Raw genomic sequence first — 16079 nt, 5'->3', positions numbered from 1 at the left:
CCTAGTATAAGATCTAAGACCAAACACAATAGCTGAGATCTTTATACAGCAAAATCAATTTGAGGTGAAGACAGATGTGAAGAAAATTAAGTGACTTCCTAAAGTTCAAGGATTTCCGCACAAATTTAGGCCATATAAACTAACTGCCTTCTCAGTGTCTACCCTATGTTAGGCAGTGCTTATTTCATTTCTAATCTTATAAGCTAAGAACTAAATATGGTGAGTATAGAAATAAGAGACCTTCCAAGGGGGGAAAAAACCCCAAATACAGGAAGTGTAGGTGATTTAAAGAAGTGGAACTCCCCAAATTAGCATCCACCAACACTTATTTAATGCTCAGGGCTTCAGTACCTCTAGAGCTCAAAACACATAAAAAATGAAAACAAGATCTTGCTTGCGTAGACTTCTGGAAACTCCTCCCAAGAATAGCCATAATCAACTGAGAAATTTAAATTCCGAATACAATCACCCAAGTTGTGTTTCTAGATGAAATTATTTTCACTTTCTTTCTTACTTTCACCTCAGAAAGTCATGTAGGAATTTGCAAAGTATTTACGCACGATTCTCATAAAATTATTAAATGATGTACATAACAAATGGCCTTGATGAAACAATTTTTTATAATCACAACTACATACAGAAGTTGAATTGCTTGCTGTGGAATTCTACGTAAAGGCTTTGTTCGGTCAAGTTTTATGTTTGATCATTAACTTTATTAGTAAAAACCAGGCAATAGTCAATAGCTACAAGTCTATTATGGAACCAATCCCACCAATGATAGAATAAAGCAAGGAAACACTGGACAAATACAGTGGTAGAGGAAGCATTTTTCAAAAAAGGCTTACAGGCAGGGCTACATGTTACAAAATGATGTAAAAAAGTTAAAAAAGACACAGAAATGCTATCAGAGGTGACTGAATTACAGATGTTTTTGCACACCAAGAAAGATGAACTTGAGAAAGGACATCAAAGAAACTAGTTCTGGATGAGATCCACTATATAAACTACGTACGCTTTAGATAAGATTAATAAAAATAAAGACAAGAGTGAGTGGACTTCTTTGGATGAAAGTTTCTTTGATATGTCTTATAAAGGCCATACAGAAAAGCATTTGAAATACTGTGTAAAAACATTGGTAGGACCTTCTAAATTTTCATGTATACTTTATTGTAAAACATCAAAACTATAGGGTTTTCAAAATCAGTACTTCAAAGTACCAATGTTGTTATTAATTGCAGGTTTGCTCTTCATGTTATAGCCAAAGCTTTGTATTATTGAAAAGCCAGTTTTTAAAAAGAACTATTCTTTTCCCTTAGGGAAATTATACAATAGTATTATGATCATGTGTAAAACTTTTAAATTCATCACATTTTAAGAAAATGCTTGTTGGATTAGAGATCTCAATTACTTTTCTTTGTAAGATACAATGAAAACAATGGATCTGCAAAAAAGAAAGGTTAAGAGAAGGTAGAAGATAACCTTAAAACAGAAAATGGATGTCAGAAAAAGGGCAAGACAAAAAAATGTAAATTCCATGACAACTTGCAATTTCATTAAGAATAACCTTAAATATTTTTGACCCAGAGTTTCAACTTAAATACACCCCCATACAAGAATGTGAGAATAATATTAGTGAAAAGGCAATCAACCCAGACCCTCGAAACACACACAATTAAACAGAAGTCTTAAAATTTTTTTTTCTTGTTAGAACGAAGAAAGTAAGAGAAATCAGACATGACAACACTGTTTAAAGAGCTTTTATAAAAGAATTCCTTTAGCATCTTTGGTCAATGGTAAACACAAGACAAGCCATTTTATAAGGCTCATTTAAGTGAAAACTACCACCTATTAAAATTAGCATAATACTGGATGTTTAGTAAAGATTTTAAAAAGAGTAGCTTCTTTTACTGTAGGTTTCCCCCTACAGTAAGTCATAATAATAAAATTGCCTTTACACAGTATACGAGAGGTTAATAAAAGTTTGAAAATAGATCCTTGAAGAGAATTCTAAAATGTAATGTCAAAACCTTAGTTACCCACTTTAGAACCTCTCACTTACGAAAAAGTATCTTCACTCCCAAATGAGGAAAACATTAAAAAAGAAGGGTTATCATCATTATCCATAATTAGGTTTCACAAATGCCATTTACTACAATCTGACACTCAAATTCATTTCTTCTTTTAAAATTTTATTTATTTGTAGAAAGAGGGAAAGTGAGGGGGAGAGAGAGGGAGAGAAACATCAACGTGCAACAGAAACACCCATCAATTGCTTTTCACACACCTCCAACTGGGACCTGGCATGCAACCCAGGCATGTGCCCTGACTGGGAATCGAACCTGCGACCCTGTGGTTTGCAGGCCGGTGCTCAATCCAGAGTCACACCAGCCAAGTCAAATGCTTAACAAACAAGCCTAAAACTCATTTTTATAGACAATTTTATTAAATAATTAACCTAGAACTTAAAGGTAGTTTATGGCCTCATTGTAAATGCTACTAAGTATGTTAGCTTCATATTCAACATCTGAACAAATATTACTTGTATGCATCATTAAGAATTAACTTTGAGTTAGTAATGTTCAATCCTCCCACTCCATGGATAGTTAGCTATCTGATACTCTTTACTAGATTTGTCTCCAATTAAAAGTGGAGTACTAAAATATTTCAGAAAACAAAAGTTTAACACTCAGAAAGTTCATGAAGAAAAAAAGCAAAGACATGGTTGTTCCATATCTAGATTTTCTCCTATGTAAAATAAAATTACCTATTAGTTCTATTATTCATTCCTTCAGAGGATTATTTATTTAGCACAATTACTAAAACAAGCATATAATTCTTTTAAAGATATGATGAAAGAAAATCTTTAGCTTCTAACTTCAAAATTTTAAAATGCTATGTTTTAATGGAACCTACTACCATATGGATCTTTAGCTATGCTCTTAACTGTGTGAATTACTTCTTTAAAACAACTAATTTTAAGATGACAGAACCATCAAATTTGCAGCGATAACTCAGGAAAAAACACCTTCATGCTGACATTATTTTTACCCTTTTCACATAAAAACTTACAAGCACCAGCCAGAAAACTATGGTTTCTAACAGTATTCCCCCTTCTGATTTAAAAAACACAAAGGGTAGAAGAAATTTTCAGATTTCCCAAATGTTCTATCAAGGTCAAACATCCTTGATTTGTTAACTTATTCTTATGAAAATGTTAAATATTGTTTAAGGAAGTAACCAACAATACCAATGACAGTAAAAATGCCCTAACCGTGTCAATCATAGATGGCAGGGATTGCTATTAATTTCAAACAAGCATCATTTAGGAAGGTAGCTGCTTAACTTTTGTCAATCACAAAAAAAAGAATTGATTCCTGTGGTCAGAACTTCTAAACCAAGCACCTCAATCATTTCCAATTAAAGTACAGGGTTAGGCCCTGGCCAGGTAGCTCAGGTGGTTAGAGTGTCATCCAGATATACCAACATTCAGGTTCAATCCCCGGCCAGAGCACACACACAAAGCAACCAATGAATGCATAAATGGGTGGAACACCAAATCTATGTTTCCTTCTTTTTTCCAAATCAATTTAAAAAAAAAGTACAGATTGCTGGTATCCATGAGAAAACTACTGAATTTACTGGAAATGGCGCCTGGAACTTTGCATAAAGTCAGGGTTATGTTAGTAATTCCTTAAAATTTTCTTATTAATTTTATAAATAGTTCTTTAACACTTTCCATTTTAAAGTGTTAGTAAATTTTCATTTTAAAGTTAGTCACCATCAATTATTTTCTCAATGTATTTTATATTTAAGGGTTTAATTTTTCAAAAACAATTGTATGAGGAACTACTCAGTTTTTTATAGACCTTAAGCTACTTTAAAACCTTATACTTTCTTATCTACTCTTCAGTGCTTAATTTTATACCACTACTGCATACCTATGAGTGACTTGAAAGGTTTTTCAAAATAATTAATTTAAATAATAAACTCCTTAAGAAATAAAGTCTCAGTTCTATTAATTTCAGTTTTGTATAAAGCAATACATGCAGTATGTGCCTCATCACACAATAGGAAAGATGAAACATTATAAAACGCAGTGCCCCCCCAAAAACCCCAAAACAAAAACAAAACACCCCTCCCCCCCAACAATTAGTATTTTTAAGTGCTTTAACACTATTGCTCTTAATCCACTTTATAGACCTGGATTCAAACTTCTAGACCACTTCCTGATTCTTAGGCTACTGATCAAAGTGTTGCAAAGTGTCTTCAGCTGCTAAAGTAGAAAGTATGTTAATCAGCAGAAAGAATTCCTATTCAGACTTGGAATATTTTTCTTCTTCCTAGCTTTAAAATTATTTCCTAGTGACTTTCAATTAGACATTAAATATTTTAAGATTTAAGCAATAAAGGAAACTAATTAATAAACCCATACTACAGGACAGAAAGTTATTCCACTTACTGGACAAAATTTTGACCCTTTTATTTGATCCGATACTACTAATATGGATGTCTCTTTTCTCTACTTATAAATAGCAAAATTAGTAGTTTTCATTAAGTCACCATTCTGCACGCTTTAGATTTTTCCCTATCCTCACTTCATGTTCTACTTTCCTGGCTTCCATAAACACTTATACAACTCTTTGATTTGGTGTATACTGAGATTTTTGGAGCTCACAATGCCTTGATTTAAATCCTGGTTCTATTACAAAATAGCTGTGTGACCTTGGACAAATTACTTGCTTCCAATATGTAAAATGAGAATAAAAATAATACCTATTCCATAAGACTGTTAAGATTTAATAAATTAATCTATATAAAATACCTAGAATGGTGTCTGTCACACGGTAAGATCACAATCATCTACGTAATCTGGTCCTCAAGACCAAGGAGAAAACAAACTTTAGAGATAAAAGGACTGACCAAGAGATAGATGCATAAAGAGCTTATAAACCATTCACTTGCACTGTATCTTTATGTCCCATCCATTTCTATGAAAGTCAGAATTCATATTTGAACCTTGTTACCAAACCTGAAGTCATCTTAAAAGACCAGATTTAAAGACTGGTAGTAACTCAGACAAGTAAAATCAATGAACAAAAGTGAATTCTAGTTAAAGTGGACAAATTAAACCTCTACCTTCTTCATTCTCCATGCCAATCTACCTTTAAATTACCTTCTAATTCTCCAGAACAAAGTCTTTACCTGTCTATTTCCTCTGCCATAACCTTACTAGAGATCTTCAGTCCTGCTGCCTTTTGGGTGGCCTCCTTGCATGCATCCATTATATTCAGCTTCCAATATAAACTTCCAAAAGCATCACTCATTATCTTCCACTCTCCTGCTTAAAAACATACTACACACCTCACTACTTACCACATGAATTTCACACTATGGTTTTCAATGCCTTTCATATACTGGTTGCCTCCTACTTACCTAAACCACTTTCCACCATACAGCAACACCTTATGAGAGAGATCATTTTATGAGCAGGTACAGAGGCTGCTCAGTACCTGTACAAATTATTGGCCAGAATGTCTCTCTCCCCTCACATTTTCACTGCAATATAGATACTATTATGGTACATATACTGATCTATTCTGTAACTGATTAACATTTAGGCTGTTTCCAGTTTCTGGACTTACCAAGAGGACTATAAAAATTTCTTGGTGTCTCCTGATGCTTAAGTATAAAACTGCCTCCTTCACGGTGCTTTTCCAGAATACCACAGCCCATACAAGGGCACAGTTAAGCATTAAAGTTATTCCAATGTTTCACAACTCACAGCAAGAATACTGGGTTGGCCAAAAAGTCCATTATGTTTTTTCTGTACAATGGTTCTAGCAGTGCTTAGCTGTCTTTATTGGAAACAATTTTGTTAGATTGCATTGTCAGAGCTGTCATATCAGCGTATGTTAATTAAAAAAAAAAAATCAAAATCGGTGAACTTTTTTTGCAGAAGATACAAAACATTTTTGGCGTATTATGTTTTATTATTTCAAGTAAGGCAAAACTGCAACTGAAATGCAAAAAAAAAAAAAAAAAAAAAGATTTGTGCAGTGTATGGAGGAGGTGCTGCTGTGACTGATTGAACGTGTCAAAAGTGGTTTGGGAAGTTTCCTGGTACTGCTGACCTCTGGCCAAATACTTCTTTGCTATGGGGCTGTCTTATGCATTGGAAGTTGTTTAGCAGCATCCCTGGCCTCTACCCACTGGAATCCAATAGCAGGAGATAGCCAACATACTCAAAATATCCAAATCAATAGTTATTAGTGAAAAAAAAATGTGTCATTTATTTTACAGAAAAAACTAAATGGACCTTTTGGACAACCCGATACAGATGTTTGTATTTACTTGTTATTGCTATTCCTTTTCCAACCATTGCCTGCTCAAACACCTGACTTTAAAATTTCACACATGGTATAGGTTCTTCTATACCAGAGGAAGATGTTTAATATCCTAATAATCCCCACAAAGGAGGAGGGAGAAAACCATACAAATCACCTTGACAAACTATAAAGTTCTTCACTAGCAACCTATGATACTGCAAATCAGAGATCCTATTTCAGACCCTATTATCAATTTACTACTTTCCATGCCTGCTGCATTGACTACCTGCCCACTACGACATCCACTACAGGTGGTCTCCCCCAGCCTTTGCTCCTCTTATCCAGTAGTGTATCAAAGAGCAGTAGCTGGGAAGAACTACACCCAGCCCCCATCAAGGCACCCTTTTTTGTTTTTCCCACTAATGGATTTTTGCCTAAGATATGTACCACAGGCTAATTGGGACTCTAGATCGAAGAAAATGTCAAAGATACGCTATTTAAAAAGCTTTCAAGAAAAAAGTATTTATTTTATATCAATTAGCCTTTAAAGAGACTAGCTTTTTCAAAATTTTAATTGATCCAGTGAGAAGGGCTCACTACATAGCTACAAATTAAAAGAGCAAAACTACACCAGGTACAACCTTTCACCCCACCTCAAAGAACTTAGTAACCTCTATCTGAAAGCCAGTCATGTACACTCAGAACACATTGCCACAAGCGTGGGACACTTAATGCAACTGTAACTAAACGAAGTATATAAAAACAAAAGATGTGCTAAGAACATCTAATAAATCCTTATCCAATTCTTTGGTTTTGCCCATTTGTAAAATAGTTAATGGCTATGATTCATATTGTAAACTAAATAGCATAAATCTCAGTAATAGCAAACTTAGTATTTTAAAATAAGAATGTTTTCAGATTCCTGTGTGTCTACATATAACCAGAGTATCTTACACAACAAGAACTACTACTTTTTGTCACTTGTAAACTGCATTTCAGACTTCAAGATGCTGGCTCACTTCTAACAATTTCCATCAAAAATACACGAGGATCCTAAAAAAACAACAAAACTCTGATCTTTTTAGCACTTCTAACATTTACAAAAATGTTTCCTTGCCCTCCCTTCTTTACAAAAGTAAATATAATTTCTTGAGGAAATTTCAGAAAAACTCAGGGAAGGAAATATGAATCACACATAACGCCAACATTCAGAGCTAACATTTTGGGGTATATTTCTATTTTATGCTTATTCACACATTCCTTTAAAAAACAAAATATTAAATATGGCATCAGCAGTTTTATTATTTTTTCTTCCCAATTTATGCTATATTCCGTTATCATTTCCCTGTCATTACTCTCCTTTTATACACATTTAATAGCCATACAAGAATGAGATCTCCAAATGTTGAATCTTCCAGGTTTTTAATATGCTTAATAACAGATTAACATTTATGTACATAAATCTCTAACTTCCTTGGTCTTTAACCCTCTATAAAATTAATGATATGAACTAAATTTTATTTCTAAAATTATGCAACAATTTTTTTTGTATTCCTCCATTAAAACTTGTTATCATTAACTGACTTGTAATATTATTACTGTTTACACTTCCCTAAAAATATTAGCAAAATAAGTATGCTTAAAGACTCCTTTAACACATGATATTCAGGTCAAGAGTGGTTAAATCCTTAATTAGTTCAAAATGCTACATAAAAGCAACCGCACTAACACATTGCTGAGAAGAGAGGTATGTAAAGATGGTAAAAAGGAAATTTCCTTTCTGGGTATACACTAATATTAGAGTATCATGTTAAATGTAAAGGAAGAAATGTACATTTAAAGCACTTCAACACAAACATCTTCTGGCTAAAGATTGCTTTTCCAAAATGTTATGTAACCAACCAGAAAAATGTAGTACTGAATGTAGTACTTCAATTGTGTTTAATTTCAAGTTTGCAGAAACATTCTTACAGTTAAGTAGATAGACACCACAGAGCTTTCTCCCAACAATCAGTCTTCCCTGCCTTCTTGATTACTAAAACAATACTAACGTTGAAAAACTTACGTCGATAGACTGTATAGGTGACTAACCATTGAGTTCTTAAAAGGAAATTTTATTCTGAACATTTAAGCCTCAGATACTATTTTTGCCTGCAGAGTACAGGTTACATTTACCTAGGAGAAAACTGTCTTACCATTTAAAAATGTTCATCCAAGCCCTCTTCCACGAGCAAAACACAGCATCAAAAATCTACGACCTGGGAAATCAACGACTCTCACATTACTCCAGGGCACTTGAAAAGACTAGAAATTTAGGAATATCCATGACCGTTCTAGAAATATCTGGATGGAAAAATTGTCAGTGGGCCAATAGAAATATTCCACATAATAGGGCCACAGAACAGTAAAAACACCAAGGAAATATTCCTCTACGGTAAATGGTTAAAAATCCCCGTAGAACACAAAAAGAACACTGCACAGCGCTGGCAATGAAAAGAACAACGACGCGAAGCCTACGCCGCGGTACTCCAAGCCCTTTGTCTGGAAACCGGAAGGTCCCACACGACACGATCCTCCCGAGAGGAACCTAGGTTTGTAGTATTTTAATAAAGGGAAAAGGAATGTGAGGCGACTCTTTAAACAAGAACAAATCTCGTGCCTTGCAGCGTACTGCAGATGGCTTTATCCACGACGCAATACGAAAAACAAGCGTTAACGTTTCATTTTTCGGCCATTTTCAAGCGCTTGGGGGTGGGGAGGGATTGTTTCTGAGGTCCGGCTAAAATAGCGCGCGCATGTGCGGGCGGCTGGCGGGGGGGGGCCGTGGAGTCTTAAGGGGCGCTCTGAAGCGATGGGCGAGGAGCAGAGCGAAGGCCTTGATACCGGGGGGGAAAAAAAAAAAAAGGCACGAGCTGCTTAAACCGCCAAGCTTTTCAGTCTGCGAAATCCTCCATTTTGGGACACATTTTCAGGCCCAGAGTGGTAAAAATAAAGCCAACATGTGGAACCGGCACTACCCAAAGACTTCGCTCTCTTAATTATCCTCCCAAACGGCAGGCCCCCGACGGACAGTCGGTCCCTCAGGCCTCCGGGGCTCCTCCCGTGCTCCTCCCTTCTCAACGCCGCAGCTCGCGTGTAACGGGCTCGTCGTCCCGCCCCCGCCCACAGAGAGTCCAGGACGCGGGAGGCTCGGCTGATCCGCTGCCCTCGGCACCCCCCAACTATACCACCGCACCCCAAGCCCTTGGCTGGCCGCGCGTCTCCCTCCGGGACCGCTCACCTCCGCCGCCCGAGGAGACTGGTTGCGCCGCCACTGCGCTCCTAACATGGCGGCCGCCGATGAGGCGGCTCACATACGCAGAGAGGAGGGAGGCAGAGCGGGCGAGCGGGAGCGAGCGAGAAAGGCGCGCCGCCGGCTCTCCACAGCCCCTGTCGCCGTCGCTGCCTCCTCCCGACGGATGCGGAGAGCCCCCGGCCACCCCACCCCGATTCTTACCCGCTTAACGCCTACCTTAAGAAGAGAGAGAGGGAAAAGGAGAGCTACCTCTCTCCTAGCAAGCGGGACGCGGAGGCTCCCACAATCCCTCGCAGCAACGGCGCTGGTAGGAGGTGGCGGCAGCGGCGGCGGCCAAAGCACCCACTCTCGCGAGAGAGCTTGCCCCCACCCACCTCGGATTAGGTTCTGCGAGCGTCAGGCCCCTCCCCCTCCCCAGCGTTCGCCTTCTTCGCGGTGGTCGTTGTTCTCTAATCCTGGAGCCCGCGGATGGCGGGAAGTAGAGGGGCGGCTACAGCCTTCGGGTTCGAGACCCATTCACCCCCAAAGCCTTTTTCCAAACCCTTAAATTGCACGGTGTAAAATTTAAATAGGACATGTGTTAGAATCGAGTCGCAGGAGTCCCTGGCTTAGACCTTATTTCTACCCTCAGGTAATTTTGACTATTCGCCGAGGAATTGTAGGAAACGTCAGGAAGGGGGAAACGACACCATTTTGGCTGGTTTTTACTATCAGGGATTCTGTGTAGGATGGTCTTTGAGGCGTAAGACAGCGAACCCATGCCACCGAAAAGACCGCCATCGCCAATTGGTGAATTTGACTAAATGTAAAACACTCCTGAGACAGTCTCCATGAGCAAAGGAATAGCACGTGTGAAAAACCTGTGGCGGACTTTGATAAATTGCATAGATAAATCTGCGGGGAAATAGTCCTTGCCCTGGGGTTTCGAATGCAAAAGCAGAGGGACAGTCATCTTTTGAAGTCTGAAGTAAATCAGTGAATACAAGTCCTGATTTGATAGCATTCCAATTTTTGTAATCTTATATGTGCTCGGTCAAATTCTCACCTTTGAAAAATTATTCTGGGTCCACTGTGAGGATAGTAGAGGGGCGTACATAGATGGAGAAGAGTAGAGACAAGCAGAAAATTGAAGAGATCATTTAGGACAAAAAAGTAGCTAGTTCTGTTAATTTGGATATGGAAGATGAGGGAGAGAAGTGTCATGGAAGAATGACAACTAAAGTTAACAGTACTATTGAGGGGGCAATGGAAAATCTTTCAGCTGAGGAGGAGACAATAGGCAAGTTGAGTCTGGTATCAATTTTTAAAGTCAGGAGTGGTATTCACGGGTCTTGAGCTTGGAGAAAAGGGTTTGCGTTAGTGACAAATTTGACTTGATAGAAATGAAGCAATGGGAATTGATAGTGTGGTGAATGGAGGCCTTAGGAACAAGCCTTGAAAAACGAACTAGGTGGAACTGAATGGCAAAGGAGACCAAGTTGGGAGGGGGGGTTGGGGGGAGCAATAAAAAAAAATCATGACAAAAGAGGCGGCACAGAAATTTTGCTGCTTTGACAGCCAAAATACATAAAGGACAAAATGACCAACAGAGTGAAAGGCAATCAAGGTCAGACCAAGAATGAAACCATCTCCAAGAGTTAGGAACATGGGCATCATTATGTATGAACATTGAACTGCTTCCAGTAAAGCAGAAGAAATCAGACTGGAGGTGCTGAAGTTTATGGGAAGCAGAAGATGGAAACTACCCAATGCAGAAGAGGCTGACTATTAAGAGACTGGAGGAGAAAGCAGGGTTAAGGAAGGGTTTTTGTTTCACTGTGGGAAATTTTGAGCACACTTAAGTTGGCAGGAAGGGCATCTTAGGTTCGAATTGGTTGAAAAAACAAGGAAAAGAAAGGATGATTCATAAGGAATGCTAAAACGGATGGGAAAGAAACATGTCTTTACTGTAACAAGAGATACGTAGTGGATGATGTTTTCACTAGGTTTGAAGATATGGGAATTATGAAGTCAGGGTGACTTCAATCTTCTGTGACTAAGTTTTCTGTTGAGAGGTCTAGAGTTGTACCAATGAAAATTTTAAGTAGCCAATGTGAAGACTGGAACTACAATACAATCCCACATCTCCAGGTGTGCTGTATGATTTTCTACAGGTTTTGAGAAGGCATTTCAAGGCATGGGGCTCCCTTGAATAAATGTTTAAGCCCATACTGCATATTCAGCTTTGGAATGAAATCTTGGGGGATCCTAATTCCCCAGTGGATCTTGGATCTTCTACTCAAAACCAGATATGCATTCTATTTTGAGCCCTTTGATTCCAACTTATCTTGGCTAAGACGTCCCTTTATGTTGTGTCCAGTTCTTAGGGGAAAAGCTCTACTACTCTGGAGACAGAAACAAACATGAATGAATCTTAGTTCAGATATGTACTTACTTAATGCTTCTGTATAAGGCTGTAATGTCATCTGATGATTTTAAGAAGAAAAGTCAAACTTTTTCAACTGAGCGGTTATTTATTTAGAATCTGCTTAGTGGCTCATCAGCAAAAAGATACATTGGAAACCACACACAAGATTTCAGTCATCAAGTGCCTATTTCATGAAGGACACTGTGTAAGAGTGGGGATAGCCCTGGCTGGGTTGCTTAGTTGGTTGGAACATTATCCTGATGCACCAGGGTTGCAGGTTTTGTCCTGGTTGGGGCACATATAAGAGGTGGCCAATGAATGTGTGAGTGGAACAACAGAGCAATGTATATTTCTCTCTCTAAAAATCAATTTAAAAAAACAAGTGGGTATATGCTCTGGCTGGTGTGGCTCAGTTGGTTGCAGCATTGTCCCTTAATTGAAAGGTTGAATGTTTGCTTCCTGGTCAGGGCACATTCCTAGGTTGAGGGTTCATTCCCAGGTCGAGGCCTGAATGGGATGCAACTAATCGATGTTTCTCTCTCCCTTCCTCTCTCTGTAAAAGCAATGAAAAAAATGTCCTCAGTTGAAGATTAAAATATATATATATATATATATTTTTTTTTTCTAACAAGTGGGGATAAAATGATGGGTAAGAGCAATTGCCAGCTTGATCATCATGGTCTGATGAAGGAGTTTGGACAGAGTCTAGCCTCAAGGTGGACCTGTGTCTGAGAAGAGATGGATCAAGAGCTCTATTCATGTTTGTGTTACTGGAGAGTGGTTATGGTGGGCACCAGGGATGGTAATGAATATGGCTACAAAGCAAGACTATCTATTGAGACTTTGAAAGGTCCAAGTGACAAGGTTAGTACAGTTGTATTTTATAAGCCTTTAAAATTTTGTGTTGATTTTAGAGAGAAACATCAATTTGTTGTTCCACTTATTGCATCCATTAATGAATGCATATATTTATGCACTCATTATTTTTAGAATGAGGAGGGAGGGAGAAAGAGAGGGAGAGAAACATTGGTAGGTTCTCTCTCACATGTGCCATAACTGGGGACCAAACCCGCAACACAGGCATGTGCTGTGACCAGGAAACAAACCAACCAGTGACCTTTCACTTTGCAGGGTGATGCCAAACCAACTGAGCCACACTGGTCAGGGCCATTGGTTGATTCTGGTATGTGCCACAAGCAGGGATTAAACCTGCAACGTTGGTGTATAGGTGCTCTAACCAACTCAGCTGCCATGACAGGGCCTATTACGTAAGCCTTTAATAACAGGATAATCACTTCTTGGCCTTTTGGCTAAATTCAATTGTAAAAGGACAGCATCTCAATTTGAGACCATAATGAAGACGTTTGCAGTTTTGAGCACAGGAGACATTGAAGACACGGACTGGGTTGGCCAGAAAGTTCATTAGGTTTTTTCCATAAGATGGCTATAGTAGTACTTAGTTGTTTTTAACTTTACTTGAAAAAATTTTGTTGGATTGTATAGTGACAACTGTCATATCAGTGTGCATTTAAAAAAAACCATCAAAATTGGTGAATTTTTGTGTAGCCATTTTAATATTGAAGATGGAAGATATACATTTTCAGTATATTATGCTTTATTATTTCAAGAAAGGTAAAAACATAACTGAAATGCAAAAAAAAAGTTTTGTGCAGGGTATGGAGAAGGTGCTGTGGCTGATTGAACATGTCAAAAGTGGTTTGCGCCCTGGCTGGTGTGGCTCAGTGGATTGAGTTCCAGCCTACGAACTGAAAGGCCACAGGTACGATTACCAGTTAGGGCACATGCCTGGGTTGTGGCCCAGATCCCCAGTTGGGGGCATGCGAGAGGCAACAGGTTGATGTATCTCTCCCTCTCTTTCTCCCTTCCTTCTCCTCTCTCTAAAAATAAATAAATAAAATCTTTAAAAAATAAGTGGTTTGCAAAGTTTACTGCTAGAGATTTCTCGCTAGACAATGCTTCACAGTTGGTAGACCAGCTGAGGTTGACAGAGGTCAAATTGAGACATTACTGAGATCAACATTATACCATGCAGGAGATAGCTGACATACTTAAAATATCCAAATCAATAGTTATTGGTGAAAATGAAAAATGTGTCTTTTATTTTATGGAAAAACTAAATGGACTTTTGGCAAACCTGGTATTTTGACACCACACATTCGCTAAGCAGTTGATAATGCATTATAATTTTCATGGTCAAGTGCCATTATTCCTATTTTACGTAAGAGATTAAAAATATTGCCTAGCACTGACTTGTGTGGTTCAGTGGGTTGGGCATTTTCCCAGAAATCAAAAGGACTTCAGTTGATTCCTGGTCAGGGCACATGCAGGTTGGGGGCATTAGAGAGGCAACTGATGGGTGTTTCTCCCCCCTTTCTCTCTTCCTTCCTTCTAAAAAGAAACAAAATCCTAAAAAAAAAAAAAAAAAAGAAAAAAGCAAAACAAAACCAACAACCTTGCCTAAGGTCATGAAACCAAAAAGCCAGGATTTGGATACAATTCTGAATAAATCTAAATCCAGCTTTTAAGCATTATACTGTACTGTCTTCAGCAGACCCATAGTCTCACAATCTCCTGGCAGGCTACCATCTTTTCGATACTTTAGGTTATTTCAAAGCAGAAAACTGCTAATCAGTGGTTCTTTCATCAGTGGAGGTAGAGAAGGAACTTAAAGAGGAGCTTTTGAATAGGGAATACATATAATAAAATTCAAAGAACACAACAAACTTTCCCTCCAACCTGTATTTCCCTACATGAAAGCAACCACTAGCAACCATTTCTTGTGTATTCTAAGGATTTTCTATAAGTATATGAACATTAAAAATTGTCTTTATTTATTGATTTTAGACAGAGAGGAAGAAGGGAGGGAGAAAAACATTGTTGTTCTACCCCTTTATGCATTCATTGGTTGACTCCTGTATGTGCCCTGACCTCGGATCGAACTCAAAACCTTAGCACATTGGGACAATGCCCCAACTGAGGCACCTGACCAGGGTAAATATCTAAACATTTTGTGTTTGCACATAATATGATGAATTAAAGACAGCCATGAGTTCCACTCTTCTCATGGACTAGAGAAATCAATTTCCCCTCTACTTGAATCTGGAAGGTACCTATAATTGGTTCTGATGAACACAATGTGTAAGTGACTTTTAAGATCTGCTTTCACCCAAATGGAACCCAGTTGCCATGTGGTGAATATCTCAACCAATTTGAGAAGGCCACACATCAACAGAACCACAGCACTTCAGTGCAGAGACTCAGTTGAGCTCCTGGTGACAGCCAGGGCCAACTGCCAGGCAAACTGAAGCCACCAGATAGCTGTAGCCCCAGCTAAGTCCAATTAACCCACATTAGTTTAATATCTGTTTGAACTAGGACAAAGTTTTAAGGTGCTTTGTTGTGCAGTGGTACATTAAACAAAGCTTTAAGACTGTACACTGTTCTCATTTTATTTCTTTGGTTATCTTTCATTAAGTCTGTCTAGTATTCCATTATATGGATAGTATAAAATTTAACAAATGTTCTTCCAACTTACAATTTAGGTATTTTCCTATTTTCTTCTATTCAAAGCAGTGATAAAAAATTCATGCACATATTACTCTAAACATGTAAAACTACGTGTAGTTCAAAATAAACCCTTTGTTTTCTAGAGCTATGCTGTTCACTGTTTAACAGCCATAAGCTACACTCCTTTTCTCAACCTTACTATCTACACTTAGCTAGCAGACAATTGGGAGAACATTTTTGTGATTGCAGAAACCTTTTTTATACAATGCTATTCTAGAGCAGGAAGCAGGCAGTTTCTGTAAAGGGACAAATGAAATTTCAGGTTTACGGGCCATGTGGTCAGAAAAAGCAGTCAGACTGCTGTGTGTCTTTTACTCTATTGACTTTACAGAGAAGGAAGAAACATAATTTGTTCCACTTATTTATGCAATTCATTGGTTGATTCTTATATATGACCGGAATGGAGACCGAACCCACAACTTTGGCAAATCGGGAGGCCTCTCTAACCAACTGAGCTACAAGG

General features: G+C 38.2%; 1 protein-coding gene across 11 annotated transcripts in view; it reads right to left on the bottom strand.

Moving 5' to 3' along the window:
- Positions 1-16079, bottom strand: part of MATR3 (matrin 3) — a 50269-nt gene that overhangs the window by 20450 nt on the left and 13740 nt on the right. For 2 of the 11 annotated variants that reach the window (XM_024575317.3, XM_024575321.3), the window contains exon 1: positions 9838-9981. The exons of 4 other annotated variants lie outside the window; for them this stretch is intronic. Coding sequence is in view for 2 of the 7 variants with exons in the window: in XM_045184018.2 (XP_045039953.1) it covers positions 9607-9654 (48 nt within the window). In the remaining 5 variants the exon portion in view is untranslated. Of the gene's footprint in view, positions 1-9606; positions 10013-16079 lie in introns of those variants that run through there. 5 more of the 11 variants (XM_071219492.1, XM_045184018.2, XM_024575319.4 and 2 more) reach the window with 3 other exon arrangements.

Source organism: Desmodus rotundus, chromosome 10 (assembly GCF_022682495.2).
Source record: "Desmodus rotundus isolate HL8 chromosome 10, HLdesRot8A.1, whole genome shotgun sequence".
Lineage (NCBI taxonomy): Eukaryota > Metazoa > Chordata > Mammalia > Chiroptera > Phyllostomidae > Desmodus > Desmodus rotundus.
The sequence above is the reverse complement of the archived record's forward strand: the minus strand, read 5'-3'. Positions and strand labels throughout refer to the sequence as shown.